General features: G+C 36.6%; 1 protein-coding gene across 2 annotated transcripts in view; it reads left to right on the top strand.

Moving 5' to 3' along the window:
- cadpsa (Ca2+-dependent activator protein for secretion a) overlaps window positions 1-22,622 on the top strand; it is a 128,466-nt gene that overhangs the window by 2,954 nt on the left and 102,890 nt on the right. For both annotated transcript variants that reach the window (XM_079857074.1, XM_079857075.1), the window contains exons 3-4: window positions 19,526-19,639; window positions 22,190-22,522. In XM_079857074.1, coding sequence (XP_079713200.1) covers window positions 19,526-19,639; window positions 22,190-22,522 — 447 coding nt within the window. The remainder of the gene's footprint in view (window positions 1-19,525; window positions 19,640-22,189; window positions 22,523-22,622) is intronic.

Raw genomic sequence — 22,622 nt, forward strand, 5'->3', positions numbered from 1 at the left:
GATGGGGTCCCTCACATGAGGATGATAACATTTGGGGGTCCTTGACATCTAAAAGTTTGAAAACCTCTGCCTTAAGGTACATTAGGTTAGATAACAAACAATACAAAGACAGTACAAAGTTGTACCTATAGAGGAAATGTCCCTGTGGGAAAGTGTTGTGCAAGGGACAGTTTTTACCATGCCACTTGACATGAGCACTTGCAGAGACCCCATTTTCAATACAAATCAGGATGTCAGAAACAAAAAAAAAACAAAAAAATGACTGTGTATGTGCAACACTCTGTAGGCTGTAAATTCAAGCAGACAGACTGAGAGAGATGTTCACAAAATGCTCTGAAAGTTTCCCACAGAAACAAGGAGCCGTGACTTCTAGTGTGCACTACCATGTTTTCCAATACAGCATATTGGCAGACGTTTCCAATCACTCAATGTCATGTTCTTCTGACTACTTTGCGCACATCTGTTGACTGAGTTTGCAACATGTTAAAGAGAAAAGGGGATACAGCTTACACTGTATATGTTTTTGAAGTGAAACTGATGTAGATGAAATGGTAGCGGCGATCGTGTTAGTTGGCCAAAGCAGATTACTACTCAAAAAACCTTTTAGTGGGACAGTATCACACTGATACATTCTTGTTTACTATTGCACTTTTGGGAAAACAGTCCAAAGCATCCAAGATATATGCTTTGTTCCTTGGAATACTTGTTTTATGTGTTTGCTGACTAAAGATATAACGATGCATAAATCTAGATGGTTTTTGGAAGTTCAGGGCACTGAAAAGTTGGCTTTGTGAACATAATGAATATCACAAACATGTCAATGGTCTGTTGGCAACATGACTATCATTCTACGATGATACAAAACACAATTTATTTGATGCAACATTGCTTTCAGGGGTTTCTATCAACAAGGGTGAATATATATCCCTCGTGAAAATAGCAATACCATTAGGCATTTCTTCAGGTCCTATGAGAAAATGTACACGATTGTTATTCAGGAATGATGAAATCTGTTTTACTAGTTGTCTCTTCTTGACAGTGTATAGAGTTGCATTTAAAACATTCTTATATACGATTAGTTCATTTAAAGCTTTTTAATCTGGAAAACTAGCCGTGCCACATTAGTACAATGTTTGAGATCAAGACTTGGTGTTTGAGACATTTCTCCTGGCTTCGAATCAAAGGCAGAGCTCTGACAGAATGAAGTTGTCTTTTATGTCAGGATCTTGAATAATTTATGAGTGTTCATCATATCCATGAGTGCCTTATTCAGAAACGTTTATCATTGGTTATAATTGGGACATGTATATTTGAGTGCCAATACATTATGTATTGTTTGAATTTCAGATCCACCTCATTTTAAGTCTCACTGTGAGTTTCATTTCATTCAATCAGAGGTCAAAAACAAGTCTGTCTGTCTTATTTGGTTGTCGCCAGGGGCTTGTTTGCTTGCTGCTATTGTCTTCAGAGCCAGTGCCTTGGGACAATAAAAAGAGTCTCTGTGGGAAGTTATTCTCCAGCTGCTGATGTGTCCTCACAGATAAGACTCATGTGAGACAAAACATCAGGAACCAGCAGGTTGCCCTGGATATACAATTTTGTTTTTGTAACACTGTACGTTGCTTTGTCATTATAGTTCATTATAGTTCTACTTAGTCTTAGTCAAGAAGAATCTGAATTCAGAATTAATGGATTTTATTCATAATTAATCATCTCAAGATTTGGTTTTCTCAATAGATGGTGCTCTGATCAGTCTTATTGTATATGTTGTGATGGTTTTCCTTTGAGAGTAGATGGGCATTCAATACAAATCAGAGATAATAGTCTACACTAATCATTAGTCAGCCATCTTCAGCTAGAGATCTGCCATGGCCACACTAAGAAACCTATTATATTTCTTTAATATTTATCTAAAGGTGCAATCACATTTACCATTGTTTTGCCTGAAAGTTTGCTAATGTGACCGGACCTTAACATTTTACCAGACCCGTTTATATTAACCCTGGCTCACTGGAAAAACGAGCCTGTTGTGACATTTCTGCAAAATTATATTACGTTGTTTCTTGCATGATTCACCACACTTTGTATCCAGTGTGTGACTAAAAAGCGAGCTCAATTTTATCTGAAACAGATGAACGTGACTCTGGCAACGTTTTATTATGTTGCTTGTTGTACGCATTGTGGCAGCTCGGAAATTAAATGTCGGGTGAGAAATATTTCCGCTTAAAGGGTAATGCTCTATCACTTTTGAAAATAACGCACCTAACCTTAACACTAAACCCATCCAACTAAATGCTTTGCTGAAGCAAGCATGCCATTTTAGCTTGCATCTTCAAGTGTTATTTTATCATGACTTGTGTTTTACAGGATGTGAATCAAATTATAATCGTAATAAGTTAAGTTGGTGTTTTACTGCTGCTAATGTCCATTTCAGCTGTGTATGTAGAGGTACTTTTTTGGATTTTTCAAAAATGTGAGTGGAGGTATATTTTTTAAATGAGCCTATTGGTTTATATGATAGATACAATGGAAATTTTTCATTATACTCCAAGCAATATTGCTAATTCATGCTGGTTAATATTTATATTTTAGTGGATGAATGAGTTAACTAGTCAGGTGAGGACGTAAATGCAACCAATTTGTGATCTCAACACTGAGAGACAGATTATTAATCCCACATCATCTACATCTTCGATTGTGCATTTTTGCTAAATATTAGTGAACATCTTTTACGTTTTATAAATCCATTGATTTTTACTAGCATTAGTACTGTGCATTGTTGTTGTTGTTGTTGTTGTCATTAAGTTCTGTGGAAATATTAAATTAACATTAGTGTTTGTTTACCCCCCCATCTTTAATTATGATGCAGTGACATGCTAATTCACAAGTCTTGCGATTTCTATTCACGCAGGACTTACTCATGCCGGCAAATAAACGTGGAAACTCCTCACGGTGCTTTTTTGCTGTCTGCTTCAAAAATGGTAGTTCAGTCAGTTTATTAGTCATGATGACAAGGTGCATGCTGTCACATACTTAATGATCAGTAGGACCATGTCAGACGTCTTACACTGCTGTCGCACACTGTCTCCGGCACACACACCCACACACTGAATAGAGAGCCTAATTAAGAAGGCTATTAACAATATCTCCTAAAATGTCTTCTCTCTCTCTCTTCCTTTCTTTCTCATTCTCACTCTCTCACACACACTAAAAGACCGACCAACACAACAGACCAACAAACAATGGTTGACAGATCAACACAAATACACACACATTTAGATACAAACAAGCAGGTATACAGAAAGACTGTTCAGGGAAGGTAGTTACAGTGAGCACACATGCACATCTAAAGCCCAGTCAATTACGACACTAATGAGTTTTGCATAAAATAAAACAACAAAAAAGCCACAAATAGAGACATTAATTAGGGCAGAGCGCAACAACATGAGCTAGTGCAATATGGAGAGATCTTATTAACCTCAATGCCAGATATGCTGACCAACAACATATGTTGTGGTATCTGTGTTTAACTGTGGTATTACTAGAGATATTACACTGAACAAAATTATAAACGCAACACTTTTGTTTTTGCCCCCATTTTTCATGAGCTGAACTCAAAGATCTAAGACTTTTTCTATGTACACAAAAGGCCTATTTCTCTCAAATATTGTTCACAAATTAGTGTTAGTGAGCACTTCTCCTTTGCCGAGATAATCCATCCACCTCACAGGTCTGGAATTCAAGATGCTGTTTAGACAGCATGATAATTGCACAGGTGTGAAAGCTAATAAAAGCTATGACTATGATATAGTGATGTGCCATCATTATGAGATTTATTAAACAAATTAAAAACATTTGCAATAATAAACATTAGCAATAAACATTTGCAATAATAAATTAATTGTAAATCGTCAGACATGATTTTTACCACTTCATTAAGTTTTGCTTTGTAGAAAGCCTTTCTTTAAAACGAATTTCGTTTTGTAGAAATTGTATCTTAATTTTAATAAATGTTTCATCAACCAATTGCATGTATTTAATAAATATAGCAGACAATATAATAACCGTGACATGGAGGCGCCGGTGCGCCGCGTTCACTTGCATTGCATTGTGAACTAGAGCGCATCTCATCGTAAATGAATGAAACTCACCTTAGGCCTATGCCTTATACATTAGCATTAAATATCTTTGCTGCATCCTTTCTAGAACAGACAAGGGCTTTCTTGCGGCTCGCATCAGCAGAGCATTGCATCGTCCATAGACAATCAGCGGATGGCGGGCGGGTGCGGCTTTGAAATCTGGTCAAAAAACGTTGGTGCGGATGATGAGATTTGTGATGCGGTTGCGGATTAAATAATATCCCATCCGCGTATCTCTATCGATAACAACATTGAACACTACAGAAATATTAATTTTATTTTTTTAATTTAGGCGATCAAGTAGCTAATCAGTGTCTGCTCGTTTATTCAAACTAAGTTGTCCTATAACAGACGAACGTCGCAACACCCCCCCCCCCCCCTCTCGACGACGGTTATGTTACGAACCGTCACATTTGACTCACGTAATAACCGTCATCACCAATTCTGAAACCGGCACACCCCTAGGTGTGATCACCATTTGCCTCATGCAGTGCAACACATCTCCTTCGCATAGAGTTGATCAGGTTGTTGATTGTGGCCTATGGAATGTTGGTCCTCTCCTCTTCAATGGCTGTGCGAAGTTGCTGGATATTAGCAGGACCTGGAACACGCTATCGTATACGCTGATCCAGAGCATCCCAAACATGCTCAATGGGTGACATGTCCGGTGAGTATGCTGGCCATGCAAGAACTGGAATGTTTTCAGCTTCCAGGAATTGTGTACAGATCCTTGTAATCCTTGATCCTTGTGGCCGTGCATTATCATGCTCCAACATGAGGTGATGATCGTGGATGAATGGCACAACAATGGGCCTCAGGATCTAGTCACGGTATCTCTGTGCATTCAAAATGCCATCAATAAAATGCACCTGTGTTCGTTGTCCATAACATACGCCTGCCCATACCATAACCCCACCACCACCATGGGCCACTCGATCCACAACGTTGACATCAGCAAACCGCTCACCCACACGACGCCATACACGCTGTCTGCCATCTGGCCTGTACAGAGAAAACCGGGATTCTTCCGTGAAGAGAACACCTCTCCAAAGTGCCAGACGCCATCGAATGTGAGCATTTGCCCAACTCAAGTCGGTTACGACGGCGAACTGCAGTCAGGTCGAGACCCCGATGAGGACGACGAGCATGCAGATGAGCTTCCCTGAGACGGTTTCTGACAGTTTGTGCAGAAATTCTTTGATTATGCAAACCGACTGTTGCAGCAGCTGTCCGTGTGGCTGGTCTCAGATGATCTTGGAGGTGAAGATGCTGGATGTGGAGGTCCTGGGCTGGTGTAGTTACACGTGTTCTGTGGTTGTGAGGCTGGTTGGATGTACTGCCAAATTCTCTGAAACGCCTTTGGAGACGGCTTATGGTAGAGAAATGAACATTCAATTCACGGGCAACAGCTCTGGTGGACATTCCTGCAGTGAGCATGCCAATTGCACACTCCCTCAAAACTTGCGACATCTGTGGCATTGTGCTGTGTGATAAAACTGCACATTTAAGAGTGGCCTTTTATTGTGGCCAGCCTAAGGCACACCTGTGCAATAATCATGCTGTCTAATCAGCATCTTGATATGCCACACCTGTGAGGTGGACGGATTATCTCGGCAAAGGAGAAGTGCTCACTAACACAGATTTAGACAGATTTGTGAACAATATTTGAGAGAAATAGGCCTTTTGTGTACATAGAAAAAGTCTTAGATCTTTGAGTTCAGTTCATGAAAAATGGGGGCAAAAACAAAAGTTTATAATTTTGTTAGGTGTATAAGGAGAATATTATATATTCACACATTATATATGTCTATGCATATGAATGGGGGACATTGTCATGATGGTGCCTTTAGTCTCTGCCTTAGTTGAAATATTCAATCAGCTTTTTGAGTGGCCGCACACCCTTTTTTTTAATATAGGGATTTTTAAAAAAAGAGCTATAAGCCATGAACAAAATCAACCAGCTATAAGGGGAATCGCAACATTAAGAACAGCATGTGAAAATCAGACAAAACGACAAATTTACAAGACAATGTGTTTAAATGAGGAAAAGAACTACAATCACACAAAGCATTGTGAATGACATAATCAAATAAAAAGTGATGGAGAAAAATAAAATGACTGATTTAAAGATATTGATTATGTATATAGAGACAATATATTTTACATTGACAGACAGACAGACAGACAGACAGACTCCATTACATCATTTTCAGGGCTCCACAATTCTCTGGTTGGTGGAAATATTTGTGCAGAATCATGGGTAATGTAGTTTTTCATGTAGTTTTTTCACAATTCTGCTGTTAAACACGATTATTTAAAAAATAAGTTGAAACAATGTGATCTTATGGCTTCACAAAACAACCTCGTAGCTCACAGTTGGTCTGTCTTTAATGGTTTATCAGTTAGAGTTAAAAATAAATGTTTACATCCGTAACCGACTGTTGCACTCTATATGGCAGCTGTCGGACTGGAAGTCCTGCATTATAGCATGATTGGTTTTACAGTATGATTTGAACTTCAAAAGCACAATTTATAAGAGGGTTTAATAACATTGTTAGAACATTTTTTATTCCTGATTTGAGATCGTTCAAACATTTGATGTTATGTCAAACATAATCTTGTCTAACAGTTTTGGAGATTTCAGCCTTTCCCCATTTAAGTACATATAGGAGCTATACTGTACTGTATGTGTGTGACTGGACATAGAAGCCCGAGGGCATTACCAAGATGGCCTTTGAGTGCAATGAATTGCCTTAAAAGGATTTTAGTATTGCATTCCATGATCTCATCATTCTCCATAGAATATTGTAACATTGGACAAGAAATGAGAAATGGTAAGCATTTATGCAAGGTATCTCTCTCTGGTGATCCTCCAAGACATAAGCTGCTTGCTGTGTAATTTGATGCCCTTACAAGTGTGTTGATTGAGTTATTGTATGACATCATTTACCACCACAGTCTACTCTACATAGAGAATAATAGCACTACGTTATCACACAGCAGCATTTTCAGAGGTGATATGATAAATCTCCTCTAAACTGTTGTGTCTGTCTTGTCAAGATGACAATTATTTGCTCAATTTAAATTACAGGGCTTATTCTTGAGATGCCATAGATGTGGCGTTAATTACAGCCCTTGTTTAAAACAATGGCGGTATCTTTTTCTCTCTTTGAGACTTGTATTGTTATAACAAATACCTATTTTACTGCATTTAGCCATTTCTCTGTTTTTTTGGTGGCAGAGAGAAAGGAAGATTATTCGAGAGAGTGTATTGATATATCTCTCCACAAATCCATTTTCTTTTCCACTCCCTCGCTGAGCAAAGAGGCGATGTTCAACGCCCTCCTTGCGCTTGGGAGGGCAAGAATCTGAAAGGCCATTGTGTTTGAGACAAACCATAACCCAGATAAGAGCTCTCTGTCTGTGAACGGTCTGCCGAGGTGCCTCTCACAGCTAATGTGTAGAGTAGACGGATGCATCAAAATGGCCTTAAGAGCCCTACTAGCTGAATAGGCCTGATCTGAGGTCAGCATGCTTTCATTGTGGGCTGAAGTTCTTGATGTGCAGGCAGGGGGGAGATTGTTATTGTGATTGGCTGCCATGATGGGTTCAGAATCAAACGCTGGCTGATCTTGGGTCAGCTGCAAGTGAAAGAGGCACTTAAACTAGGCTGTTATTGAAAATCCATACAAAAGAATTCTGGAATTAGCTCAGATTGAAAATTAAATAAAATATATTGTATTTTTTTAAATAAAATATCTAATTATAAAATATCTTTTTAATAAATATCTAGTGCAGTCATGAAAGGCACAGGCAGTTTAGTCACTAGAAGGCGCAGGCTGATAGGTTCTTTACATGCAATCTTCAAGCAATCGCATAATTTCCGAATGGCACAAGCTGATTGGCCTCTGCTTTTTTTTGCACAAGAAAACAAATATATATGAAGAACAACTTATTTTGAACCTTCGTTTTGCCCCTCTGTCTGAAATGATCCATTTATAAGGGGGCGGCTCCTTTAAGGCTTGTCAATAAACGGCCACTGTTATGATTGGTTAACGTCATTGCATAAGAAACGGTATCGGTCATATGAGTAAGTGTTTTGAAAATATTATCAATATAAAACCATCATTTACAGGCAAAGCATTATGAAATCATTTACTTACGGTTTGTGATGCAGCTACTGTCAGATCCAATATAGCTGACTGCTTCATCTTTCAACAAAAGTTTATTTGTGAACTCTTCATTATATGTGCCTTGTTTACTAAACAAAATGTTCTGAACAAACTCTTCCATTTGTCCTGTTGTCGACAGATTCAAGTGCGTGGAGTAAGTCAGAAAATGAACGCGCATCTGTATACCTTATGTAGTGTAGACAGCGTCAGTGATTATAATGGCATTTTATAATAATTGAAAGTTATTAAAGTTAATATAAAGTGATAATAATTGACACGACACGATGCAATGCTCACATCCAGTGTAGGCCGTTAAGTGACTGAATACCAGTGGGTGGGGCCTATGGTGCAATGATGTATAACTATTCATCGATGACTTGCTCTGGAGGCAGTCATATGCAAATGTATTTTCCTGTGTGAAGTCACATATCCCGTAATATCAAAACGAGCCGTTTGTGGACCTTGATTAAATAAATGCTTTGTTTATAATGAGGAATATGTTTTAAAGGAGTCATCGGATGCCCATTTTCCACACGTTGGTATGATTCTTTAGGGTGTTCATGTAAAGTTTGTAATATACTATGGTTAAAATTCCTCAATAGTTGTGTAACAACACCCTCTCACCTCCTCAAAAACAGCTCTGTTCACAGCGACCCCGTTTTGGTGCATGTCTCTTTAAATGATAATGAGCAACTGCTCACCCCACCCCTCTCTTCCATGGGGGTGTCGAATGGCTGAGGGCAGAAATATTGAGTTTTTAGACTTTTCGAGGATTAAAAAAAAGAAGTGAATGGATGTTTTTCATTGTATGGTGGTTGTGTCCACACACTGCAAAGACACATTTATATGCAAACCATATAAATGTGAATTTGGCATCCGATGACCCCTTTAAGTTATGAAACTTGCCAGAAGCTTTAATGGTTCAAAGACCTCTTAGATGTCAAAACATCAAGACAAATTTGATTTCTCATGTAATGACCAATTTCGAGAGTTGTCATTACATTATTTTTTAATGTAATGTAATTCGATGTTTTGTTTGCAGAAATCAAACCTGTATCTCCCACATGAGCACCACTGCATATACACATGCCTCACACTTGAATGTATATTCATTCCGTTTGCTTTTTATGTTTCTATGTTATGTTTATGAAACAGAAATCGCTACATTCGTGCACATTTGCCTGTGTGGATTCAGCAAACGTTTGTCTAACACTACCACTAATGAGCAAAGCACACACAGATGTATGTGTATCCTTGATGAGTGTGTTTATTTTTTATGAACTGGTGTTTGTGAGCAAAAGGCAGCAGGAGGATGACCACTTCATTTGCTTTGTTGGTTGTTTGTAATCTGGGATTACGCATCCATTTGCCTTCTGTGATCGGTTACATAACAGTCTCTGTATGCACAAGAGTTTCTGTGTGAATTAAGACGGTTCAAAGATACATCTACACATATATATGGTGGACAGCAGTATGTGTTCAAGTGTTTAGATATGCTTGCTGACGGTATTAAAAATGATCATTAGTGAACAGGATTTCAATGATTACAAAGTACTACTGGAATTAAAACTAAATCCTTTCCAGTTGGGTTAAAATTAAGGGTGTCTCGAAGTAGTACTTTTTATATTCAGAACAACATGTTATAAAACTTTTTCTAAGGCACGTTTATAAAAGTTACTTAAATGTTCTAATTAAACCAAGGCCTGTCTGTGAAACCAGGCTATGAGACATGAAGTCATATTGTGAGACATGAAGTGACAGTTATGACAAATAGTTGCACTTGGGAAGAATAAAGTCGGAATTGTTAGATAAATCATAATTGTATGTGAGAAATAAAGTTGAAAATGTGAAATATGAAGTAGCAATTGTACGATATTAAGTCATTATTGTGAGAAATAAAGTTGCAATTACAAGAAACAAAGATGCAAATGTAAAATATGAAGATGCAATTACCTTGTTTTTTACTCTGTTTACGACTTGGCAGTTTTATATGGAAACCTGTTTACCCCTTCAAAGAAGCAAATTGACAAATAGTTCAGTGTCTGCTTAACATGCAGGGTTTTAATGACTATACAATATTATACAATTACCTTTCAGTGAACACTCAGTCAAAGTTTGAAGTCTGGAGCGTTTGCTTTACTGTCAACCATCAATGCTGGAACGCAGGCAGCATCAGTCATAAACCGAACATAACATCCAGAAGACATGAAAAGAAAGACCGCAAGAGAGACAGACAGACAGGCAGAGACTCAAGGGACATGAAAGCAATGTGTCTCTATCCCGGGCTTACTGATCGCTAATGGGAATCTGTTCTCAGTGAGAAACTCCAGCCGCCTTTCCCACGCAATCAACATGAGCCCAGTGGGCACCTGGGTAACACACACACACGCACACACACAAACACACATACACACAGGCACATTCCTGACAGGCGGAGTGTATAAATGACACAAATGCAAACATTGCAGTATAGATCACTCTATTAGTAGTATTATAAGCTGCATGTAAGTAGATTTATTGAGTTGAAAAAATGTTGAAATTTTTTTTTTTTTTTTACATACGGTACATTACCGTTCTAAAGTTTGGAGTTGGTAGGATTTTTTTATGCTTTTATACTCACCTAAGCTACATTTATTTGATACAAAATACAATATATTTGTACAGTTTAAAATAACTGTTTTTTATTTGAATATATTTTACAATGTAACATATTCCTGTGGCCAAGCTGAGTTTTCAGCATCATTACTCGTCTTCAGTGTAACATGATCCTTCAGAAATCATTTTAATATGCTGCTTTGGTGCTCAAGAAACATTTCTTATTATTATCAATGTCGACAGCAGCTGTGCTGATTCATATTTTTGTGGAAAGTGACCCCCCCCCCCCCCCCCCCCCAATTGTTAGATGTTTTTGTAACAAAGTGAGTCTTTACTCACTTTTGATTACTTTAATGCATCCTTCCTGAATAAAAGTATTAATATGTTTAAAATAAAATACATTTAGATTCATTTTAATTAATGAATCAATCAATCATACCCCAAACTTTTCAATGGTAGTCTTAATGGAACAAGAGGGTAAAGTAACAAGTACCACTTTAATTTACAGCCCCCAGATGTCACATCCTGTAAGCGCCTGTAACTTAATAGAACAAGAGGGTAAGAAGCACCACTCAAGAGTATATTTCTCCAGTATTTAAAAAAAAGGTTGCAATACTTTGTTTTACTTGTCATGAAACACAGAAGCCCAATCTAAAACAGCTGTACTTTTGCTATCAAAATAAATTACTGTATACATGCACTGATAAGTACCCCATAATTTACCTAACCCTAAGCCTATCATAATAATATAATAAGTACCCCTTAGTTCTAAAATACTTGCAGAATAAAATATTTAATATTCCTGGTTGTTACCCCTTTATTCCCCAAACTTTACATATTGTTCCCTTATACATGTATGTACTTTATATAGGTACACTATAATTACAGAAAGATAGGCTATAAATTAATTTTACTCATGCAGTACTTTGGTGGCACTAAAGCGTTACCAAACCGACTTGCATTAAAACATCAAAGTTTTGTCTCCATATCATTTAAAGTCATCATGAAATGAATTAATTTCCTTACTCGTTATATGTTCCTGGTCTTATTGCACAATTTGTTGACAAAGGCTTTTTCCAAAGGTTTTTTTTATGTGATTTTAATTGTAACGTAAAGTCTTTGTAACCTTCCGAAATGTTACAGTTTGCTCCGCCTCTGAAACAAATGTAATTTTCTTGTGACATCACTAAACCCTCTTATTTGTCAGCCCCTCCCCTTCTAACCAACAAGCCAGTCTGGTCCCACCATATTTTTTTTCTCTCCCGTTGAATATTGTTTTTCACTCGGAAACGTAATATTATGGAACTGAAATAAGCTGACTTTAACAAATGAACAATTTCATTTTTTTTCTGCAATTGTTTAAAGCATTTACAAAATATTAAAGCATGATATTGTAACACTCTTGCTCATATCCAAGGTAAATCATCAAAACTTGAATCCCTTACATGTGTTTTATTTAACTAAATACATTGTAATCGGCTGAAACTCATGAGCGGGTGAGTCCGTGTTGCTTTCACATTCACGCGAATCGCGCCACAGTTTGAGAGCAACTGAACTCAGACCACCTCCTCCAGGTAGTCTCAGGCTCGGTACCTTGTTGCTCACCCGGGTCCGCATGACAGCTTTCACATTAGCAATTTTTCATGTGAACTGGGCCCCGTTCCGAACTAAACTGCAAGTGTGAAAACGTCCTAAGTGGTTTGCTTTCAAACCAGTAGCTGATTCACACTTGCTTGCTTGATCTTTATCCAATATATTTCTAGATCATTATATTTGTTCTTTGAAATGATATGCTGTCTACACAGCTAAATATGCTAGAAATGACATCATCTTGAAGCCCCTTATTTTACAGTAAAGCTTATGAGTCAAACAATACAGTCTTGCTTTCTGACTGAGTGACATTTGAAAAGCTTTTCTTGTGTCCCACGAGCTCTCTCTCCCACTCATTATTGTCTCTCTCTCAAACTGGTAAACAGAGCAAAAAAAAAAAAAAGAAAGAAGCCATGGACATGGTATGTTGACTCTCCTGTCGAACAAAACCAAATGCGACGCTCCGTTGAGCGTGAAGGGAAGCAGAGTCTCTTCTCTGTGAAAAACAGCTCTCTGTGGAAGAGCTATTGCTGGAATTATGTACTTTCAGCACTAGGAAGGTCACATCGAGGACTGGCACTTTAATGGGAGAATGCACAATAAGGATCAACAATTTATATAGACCATGCTGAAAAACTCTCAAGTGCCCTCCTAAACGTAGCAGAAGTTGATCAATTTAAATGTGTAAACCTCACTCTGATCCGTGCGCAGGGCTTAGGTCGGCTCTAATAAAGTCCTCCGAGTCAATTTTAACCTCTAGCTTAGTGTTTTTTTTTACATCCTCAGAACATGGACTTTTTCTAGTCGTCTGTTAAATCATATAAGCTTCCCTTCCCCCCACATGTCCCCACCCCCACTCCGGTGGCGGAAAACACTGTGGATGCCAGTAAGGTTTTAGCAGATTGATACAACCCAGCCTTTGCCATCATTATCTAGTATTGTAGTTAGCATGTGTGTGTCTGTGATAGTAAATTACTACCTATGGATTCAATGACAAGGGTCTGTGTTTTGTCAGTTGCTATAGTTACCAGCAACAGGCAGGTGTGAGGTGGGTCTAAGGTTGCATGTGTGTAGCCTGTAGCAGTTTTACAGTTAGCACACAAAAAGACTGTGTAACAAAACTGGACTAATGTACATTATTTAGCTTCTGTGAATCCGAGTTCGGAACATAACAGTTTACGAATAGAGAAAGGGAGGGTCTGCATGGAGAGCGTGAGAGTCATTAGCTGTATTTATTGCTCCAGCTGCACCAGCGTGTGCCAACAGCAGTGAAATAGCCATAACCCAACGTTTAACAACATGATAGTTTAATCTTTACAGGGAGGAAATGAGTCATTTCCAAAGAATTAAAGAAGAGGAAAGGACTGACGGGAGAGAGGGATGGAGGAGCAGAAGAGTTGAATGATTCATTAAAGATTTCCAATTAAATTCAGCTCAGTCATTAATTCCATGACCATTCGTTTTGGAGAGTCTCTGGTGACAGGCTGTTCATTCATTACACTGTACACTTTTTGATATTCAACACTGATATGATTTTTAATACATCATGCTTGCAATGCCAGCTGTGGTGTTGAAATCAAATGGCATTAGATCAACAGCTTAGGCTGTATATTTTATTATATTATGTATATTTTAGAAAAGCAGAGTAAAGACTGAAATATATTTATTCATTCATACTGACTTGCACTGGATTCAAGGTATAGATTTGTACCATATGGTGGTTAGTGTCACTATTACTAACCACTTGGCTCGGTCAGATTGAAATTTACTTTTTAAGAAATTTAGTATATGTGCATGATACCATTCAGCGTTTTTTGAAATTTCAGAATTTCTTATACTCGCATGACTTAAAATAGCTGCTCCAGTGCATTACTAAAATGGGGTGGAATTTGAAAGAGTACTGAGAAAATATATAGTAAATGTACCATTACTTTAAAAAAAATGTGCTGTGAGAAGAGTAAAATGTACTTGTCCAAAAAAACTACTTGAGTAAGAGTAAAAGAGTTGCTTATTTAGTACTCATGAGTAATGAGTAATGAGTACTGAGCTGCGGATTCCATCCCCCCTTATAATAAACACTGTACACGGCAATTAAAAAATGTACAAAACACTGTACAGACTGTTATTCACATCCTCTTTTACTATGTGTCAGAAAGAATGAAGAATACTATATTCTTTGCGCGTCTCTCTATATCGCGGTGCCCAAACTTGGTCCTGGATGGTTTAGCTCCAACTTGCCTCAACACACCTGCCTGTAAGTTTCTGGAATGCCTAAGTAAGACCTTAATTAGCTGTTCAGGTATTTAATTGGGGTTGGAGCTGAATGGACTCACTCTGTAAAAAAATGGGAGTGGGAATTCCCCACAACATGAATGTGGCACTTGCGGGAGTTATTAAAGGCCCACTGAAGTGCCTTGAAATGCACAGCATTATTCAATTCTTGATGTCATTTCCACTGAAACAGGAAGACAGAGCGGGACATATCGACCAGCTCCTCCCTTTTTTTTAAAATAGCCAATAACGTTTTGTTTATATCACAGCTTAGCCAGAGCCTACCCAAACAGCTATGCAACTACCACTTTGACATTTCAAAAAGTTCATAAAGAGATCGTAAAACTAATCCATATGAAGTCAGTGGTTTAGTCCAAATTTTCTGTGGAGACTTGATTGCTTAATATGATGAACAGATTAAATTTGGTCTTTTATAATATTCACATATAAACATTGATTGCATGACACGCGAGAGCAAACCTCATTGGTTCTTGCTGAAGCTCAAACGTGCTGCATAACACCTCATTTGTTCTCGCATGTCAAGTGAACATTCTTGAGCTTCTGTTTACCACAACTGATGTTGATGAATAAAAGCCTAAATTAAATCTGTTCATATTATAAAGTGATCGTGTCTCTTCAGAAAATTTGGTCTAAACGGCTCAATTCTTATGGATTAGTTTGACGATCTCTTTATGAACTTTTTGAAGCGTTAAAGTGGTAGTTGAATAGCTGTCAATGGAGGGACCGAAAGCTCTCAGATTTCACGAAAAATATCTTAATTTGTGTTCCAAAGTCTTGTGGGTTTGGAATGACTTGAAGGTGAGAAATTATGATAGAATTTTCATTTTGGGGTGAACTATCTTTTTAAAGTTTTCTATGAGTGATTTGATTTGACGAAAGTCACAAGACCGATCACACTCTCCCTAGCCAATCACGTTGATGGGTAAAAATACAATTAAAACAAGCATGTAACAATCACAAACAGAGGGGAAATAGTGTAGTAAAAGTACAGTTACATCACTTAAAATGTATTCAAGTAAAAGCACACAATTTTTAAACTAATTAAAAAAGTAACATTTCTGATAAAACGACTTAATTACAGTAATGTGAATATTTGTAATTCGTTACTTCACACACCTGCCGCCAAGTGAATTGACTTGAAAAAGACTTTGGTGTGACTTAATCTGAATTTAAAGGGATAGTTCACCCAAATGAAAATTCTGTCTAAATTTACTCACCTGTTTGACTTTGAGTTGAGAATAGCAAGATAGCATATACTCTTATTATTTTTGCCATATATTCCAGAAATAGTGGGAGTAGTATGCTAGCAATATTAGCCTACTACTAGAATACATACTTAGGCTGAATTTGGAATAGTTTGCTGCTTTTCTTGTATTATTTCTGCAATAAATGACAAAAAAATTGCAGAAGTAGTATGTTAGTATATTAGCACACTACTAGGTATACATATACTTCATCTGAATTCAGAATAGCATGCTAACATACTACTCTTATTATTTTTGCCATATATGGCACAAATAGCAGAAGTTGTATGTTAGTGTATTAGTATAGTTAGTATATTATCATAGTAGTGTACATGGTATACTTCTGAATTAGGAATAGCATATTAGCATATTTTCTTAAATTGTTTCTGTCATATATTGTAGAAATTGCAGTAGTATGTTAGCATATTATTAGTATACATTGTATACTTTAGCTGAATTCAGAATAGTATATTATTATTCTACTCTTAAACTCATAAACATTCTACTCTTATTGTTTCTTCCATATGTGTCAGAAATCTCAGGAATAGTATGCTAGTATGCTATCAGTCAGGTTAGCAGTTGACCCTTTTCACATTTTCGGGTTTTTCGGAAACGGAAGTCGTCATAGTTGGGTAAACTTCTATAGCAGTGAATGAGAGACCACATTAAATATATGGTGTGTTCCCATTTGCTCAAATAGCAAAAGAAAAAACTCCACAATAGCATTTTCACACTTTCAAAAAGAGGAAAAAAATAGAAGAGAGAAAGAGAGAAATGTTACCGTCACTCCCACAGCCGCTGTATTAGAAACACCCTCACAGCAGCGTTAACTGAGTAATTCTCTAGGGCCGGATTCCCAAAACATTTAAATTCTTCTTAACTGCTAAAATGTGATGTTCTTAAGAAAATATTTGAGAACTTCTGAAGAATTTTTGAAGAATTACCAACTTCTTTGGATTCTTTCTTAAGAACTAGGCTAGTATTTTTTTTTAAAATTGGATACAAAGGTAATATAATACAAAATATAGTTTTATAAATGTACTTACTTAAAAAAAAAATATATATGTATATATAAAAAAACTTTTTAGGATTTACAATGCTGATTAAATTGTCATCACAGTCTGTGAAAGGGTCCATGTAGGATCCTCAACATTTGTGCGCCATTGTCATGGTGGCGTAGAGAGAACATTACGATGAGTGTTTAGAGGATACGCTTTAATTGCTCTTCATCAACAGCCTATCCACTATAATCACTCCTGCAGTTACCATGGGAGTAATAGAGATAATGCAGCTGCCTCTCATAGTTATGAGGTCATACTGATAACCTGAGAGGGGATAATGGGGTAAAGGGTGTGTTCATGTGTACTCTCAGTGACCATGACAACATACTCCATGAGGAGGAACACCTGGGATTTTAAAAGGATGTCCAACATTCAAATAAAGACACACACACACACACACACACACACACACACACACACACACACACACACACACACACACACACACACACACACACACACACACACACACACACACACACACACACACACACACACACACACACACACACATACACACACATACACACACACACACACACACACACACACAGATCTCATTGCGGAAAACAGAGACCATATGGCTTGAGACCCTGGAGGAGGGGACACTAAAATATCAAAGGCCTGCTGCTGTTTACTGGACAGGTGTGACAATCAATAGAAAATTAACTAAATGCCGTATCTCATTGAGTTAAATCAATGGTGAAATTAAAAGGAAATCATGTTTACATTGATCCTCTGATTAACAATTCACAGTGTGTGCATATTTGTATTGAATAAAGACAGACCAAATGAAACTGTAACCATTGCAAAGCATCTTTTTAAAGTCATCATGAAATATAAATGGACACCATTTTATTTTTTAATGCAGTCCTGTCTTGTAAACGATTTGTTGATTTACGTTGTTAAAATATATTTGTTTCAATCAAAATAACACATTTTCAGTCTCAACCACGTTTTCCAATTAGTCCAATATCATGTTGCACTTGGAAATACGTCACATTTCAAAAGTAAAATGGATTATGAGTGGATTAATTGTAAAAAATTATCCATAATGCTTTAGAACAATGGTGTGAAGGATACCCTTTCATTACTACATGCTCTTTTGAACATTTCAGGTTGTTTCAGGTTGTCATATCATAGTACAACTACTGTGCTATCATTTCTATCTTTTTATTTTGTACCACTTATATCAAGGTAACTTGGCCAACTGTGTAACTAACCTTTAAAGTATCACAAAGGACTAAGCAATGAGTCATATGGCTGTTGTCAGTATGTTATTTTTCTTTTGTTATGAATCATTTCATCCACAAGGTGGGTTCACAAAGCCAGAACTCTCTCTTATGCACAAAAACTGATCAAATTCATCTAATTTCTTATCCCTATTTAACTGTAAAGTCCACATTTTTTACCAAATGGCTTATTTTACTTTTAAATTCTTATGGAAGGGAGAAAAACACACAAGGGAGGAGAGGAACGCAGGATAAGCTCTATAATTATCAATTCCTTGACTCGGTTATGAGAAAAGAGATTCAGTCTGCTCTCAGCCTCTTAATAATTTGTGTGTTGCGAATATGGGCGAAGTGGAGAACACCTCAGTGTCACAAATGGAACATGAATACCGGCTAAGCAGAACAGAAAAGAGCTTTGAAAATATTAAGAAGAAGAAAAAAAATAGGCTTAACTGTTAAAAAGCCAAGCTTCCAAACACAAAGATCATGGTTTCATATCCATATAATGAGCAAAACTCATTAGCAGCTGTAGAGCTGTAGCACTCTGTGGGCAATCACTGTAATGTAGATGCTTGTTTCACATTTCTTTCAAATCGAGTCTCTATCCAGATGGATAAAGATGTTTTGAGATGGTCAGTGTCTCTCATCTTCAGTCGTCTAGAGGTTTTATGTGGTCTCTTGGCTGAAATATGATCTGTTTTTGCAATGTAAAATTGGCAAGAGGTCTAATACTTACTGGGGAAAAAATCTGTTACTGTTAAGTGAGGCTTGGCTTCTTTTTTTTTTTGCAGCTCAAGGGCCACATTCATCTGTTCATCAAACGCTAATTATACCATTAAGTGAAAGTCAAACTGATCTTAGGTCAAGGCAGAATGAAAACTTATTCCAACTTCCACTGATGGATTCAAATGGAACATTTGCTGAGTAATTATCTTGGGCCGGATTCCCAAAACATTCAGAATAAAATTCTTTTTAACTATTATATCAAATTAGATGTGCTTAAGAAAATATTTGAAGAAATGCACTTTGGAACATTCTTACAAACTTTGGAATTTATCTTAAAAATTTTCTTAACTTCTTTCTTAAGAAGATTTTTTTTGTGAATCTTGTCCTGGTCACCAAATAACAACATTGCATTGTTTTTTAATTGTCACATGAAGTGAAATTCAGTAATATATTTCAATTTCTGTCTCATTTCAGATCAGCAAGCAGCACCTTCAGACAGTGAAAGATCGTTTCCTGGCCTTCCTGAATGGAGATACTCAGATTGTAGCCGATGAGGCCTTCATCAACGCTGTCCAAAGCTACTATGAGGTTAGGCTCATTTTATTCATCAATGCAACAAGTCTGGACTTACACTTCCAGTGGATCTCAAACTAGCTCATGTTAAACCCAACCCATACAATGCTGTTCAAAAGTTGGGGTCGGTAAGATTTTTATAAATGTTTTTGAAAGAAGTATTCTCACCAAGGCTACATTTATTTGATCAATAACACAGAAAAATCAGTAATTGTGAAATATGATTACAATTTAAAAACTTAAAAACTTAAAAACTTAAAAAAAAAATAAAAAAAAAAAAAAATATATATATATATATATATATATATATATATATATATATATATATATATATATATATATATTATATTATATATTATATATTATTCCTGTGATAGCAATGCTTAATTTTCCAGCAGTCATTACTCCAGTCTTCAGTGTCACATGATAATCCTTCAGAAATATAATAATGATTGATTTCAGTTTAAAAAAAAAAAAACTTACTTTTGAATGGTAGTGTACAGAATGTATCAGATCTCTCTTAAAGGGATAGGTCTAGTGCTCACTTTATCTTTGTAACCCCCATATTAATTTAAGTAATAGTTAATAGTTACTTAAAAATAAATACTACAGTAGGTGAAAAATATGCATGAAAATAGGGTATTTTTGCAATGGCATTAGCAAATAAAAATGCCTTTTCATGATGTTTCAAACCAATAAGTGTCATTATAGAGTCCAGGCCGAATGAAAGTTAGCAAAACACAAACAGCAAAGAAATGCCTTTTTAAACCACATTATATTTAAACAGGCAAAAGTGCTTTTGAATGGTGCTGGAAGTCTTGGTTAGGTACCACTTGTTGACTTTTGAGGACATCTAACCGAATCCTTTGTATCTCCCATTAATATAATGCAGTTTAAAGGGGATTGTTTAGAAATGTTAAGCTGTTTGCTTTATGCTGATTTGATGAGCAGAGTAATCCATATATGTGCATGTATTGAATACACAAGCAAACTGTTGCAATCAACCTGTTAATAAATGTTTCAAGTTACTTCAGCCCAAAATGAAGAGGAAATAAATCCTTGCAAAGGATTTTATAAAACTTTGCCTTGCTGGTAAATAAGTAATCTCAAAGTGATACATAATGGTATTTAAGGTGATATATAATCTTTTATGACCTAGAAAAGGTGAATTGGGAATAAATTGCAGCACAGGCTAGAGTAATGGGCGTAAAGGAGATTGCTCTCAGTATGGGTGGTAATTTAATGAGGTGAAACTAATGACCGAAATGCCTTTGTATTCAGTCACAGCCAAAGCCAGCTTTTTCAATTCAATTAAACCCTGAAACTCTTATTGAATTTGTGCTGGATGTTCCCTCTCTGTCAACTCATCTCCCCTGCTTATCCAGGCACGTTAAGGGAATTGTGTCCACTGAAGAGAGGTAGACTGAGGTAAAAAAATATGAGAGGTGAATGGTGAGAGAATAGAGAAATTAAAAGGGGGAAAGAATAGATTATTAAATAAATATAACCTTAAACCCTTCTACATTCTTCAGTCAGGTTCTGCACTGCCAGATTCACACCAATTTTGTCTCGTTATGAATCAGGACTCGACTGTGTGACACAGCAACAATCTTGTCTAATTTAAGACAAAGTATTTTTCAAGTGTCTTGATCACCATTTAACAAGGTTGCGCTGACCTGCAGCCAATACTTTTGCTGCCAGAAAAATTGCTATGCTTGGAATGGAGAGAAACAGTCTTAGCCTCTGATTTTCTGAGTTTAGATCACACTTGAATCTGAGTCTATTTACACTTTGGGGGTTGTTTGTTTTTATACCACAAAGCATTATACCACAAAATTCATCTGAAAATGTATATACAATATGCATTTGTATACATATAAAGGAAATTATTGTGGCACAAATGAATGTTGAGGTTCATTTTAGTACAACCCAAATTGAGAATATGTAAATCTGAATATAATGTGAATTTTTAAACAGAACACTACATGATATATAAATCTATTAAAAATGACAATAACAACATATATTCAATAATGAGCCTCAAGCAGATTGCTGTTGCTATGGTAACTTCCTCTGACGAATATAGTATCTGTTTGTGAGTATCTATTTTTTTATTCGCGAATGTCTCTTTAGCTTTTGTGTTTACTGAAATAAGAATTTTTTTTTGAAGAAATAATAATTCAGCAAGAATACGTTAAATTGATCAAAAGATAGTAAAGACATTTATAATGGTCCTAAAGCTTTCTATTTCAAATAAATGCTGTTGTTTTGAACCTTCTAGTCATCAAAAAATCCTCAAAAATGTACAGTATATAAAAAAGTATCATGGTTTCCACAAAAATATTAAGCAGGGCAATTGATTTCAGCATTGATAATAATAAGAAATGTTTTTGAGCACCAAAACAGCATTTTAGAATGAAGACTGGAATAATGGCTGCTGAAAAATACACTAAAATAGAAAACAGTTGTTTTACATTGTAATTTCACAATATTACTGTTTTACTGTATTTTATATCAAATAAATGCCTGGTTTATTACTGTAACTAGATTTATCTTTGATCACAGATTTTCCTTAAAAGCGACCGTGTATCACGCATGGTCCAAAGCGGCGGTTGCTCGGCCAGTGACTCCCGTGAGGTCTTCAAGAAGCATATTGAGAAGCGTGTCCGCAGCCTGCCCGAGATCGATGGTTTGAGCAAGGAGACGGTCCTCAGCTCGTGGATGGCCAAGTTTGATACCATCTACAGGGGAGAGGAAGACCCACGCAAGCAACAGCAGCGCATGACAGCCAGCGCTGCCTCTGAGCTCATTCTCAGCAAGGACCAGCTGTATGAGATGTTCCAACAGATTCTTGGAATTAAGAAGTTTGAGCACCAGCTGCTGTATAATGCTTGTCAGGTAAGCAGGGAAGATTTATGCAAGTCTGTTCATTGTCAAGGAAGTGCAAACTAGTATCTGATACAGGATATAATTGATATAATTATATATATATATATAT

Source organism: Squalius cephalus (genome assembly GCF_949319135.1).
Source record: "Squalius cephalus genome assembly, chromosome: 22".
NCBI classification, from domain to species: Eukaryota; Metazoa; Chordata; class Actinopteri; order Cypriniformes; family Leuciscidae; genus Squalius; species Squalius cephalus.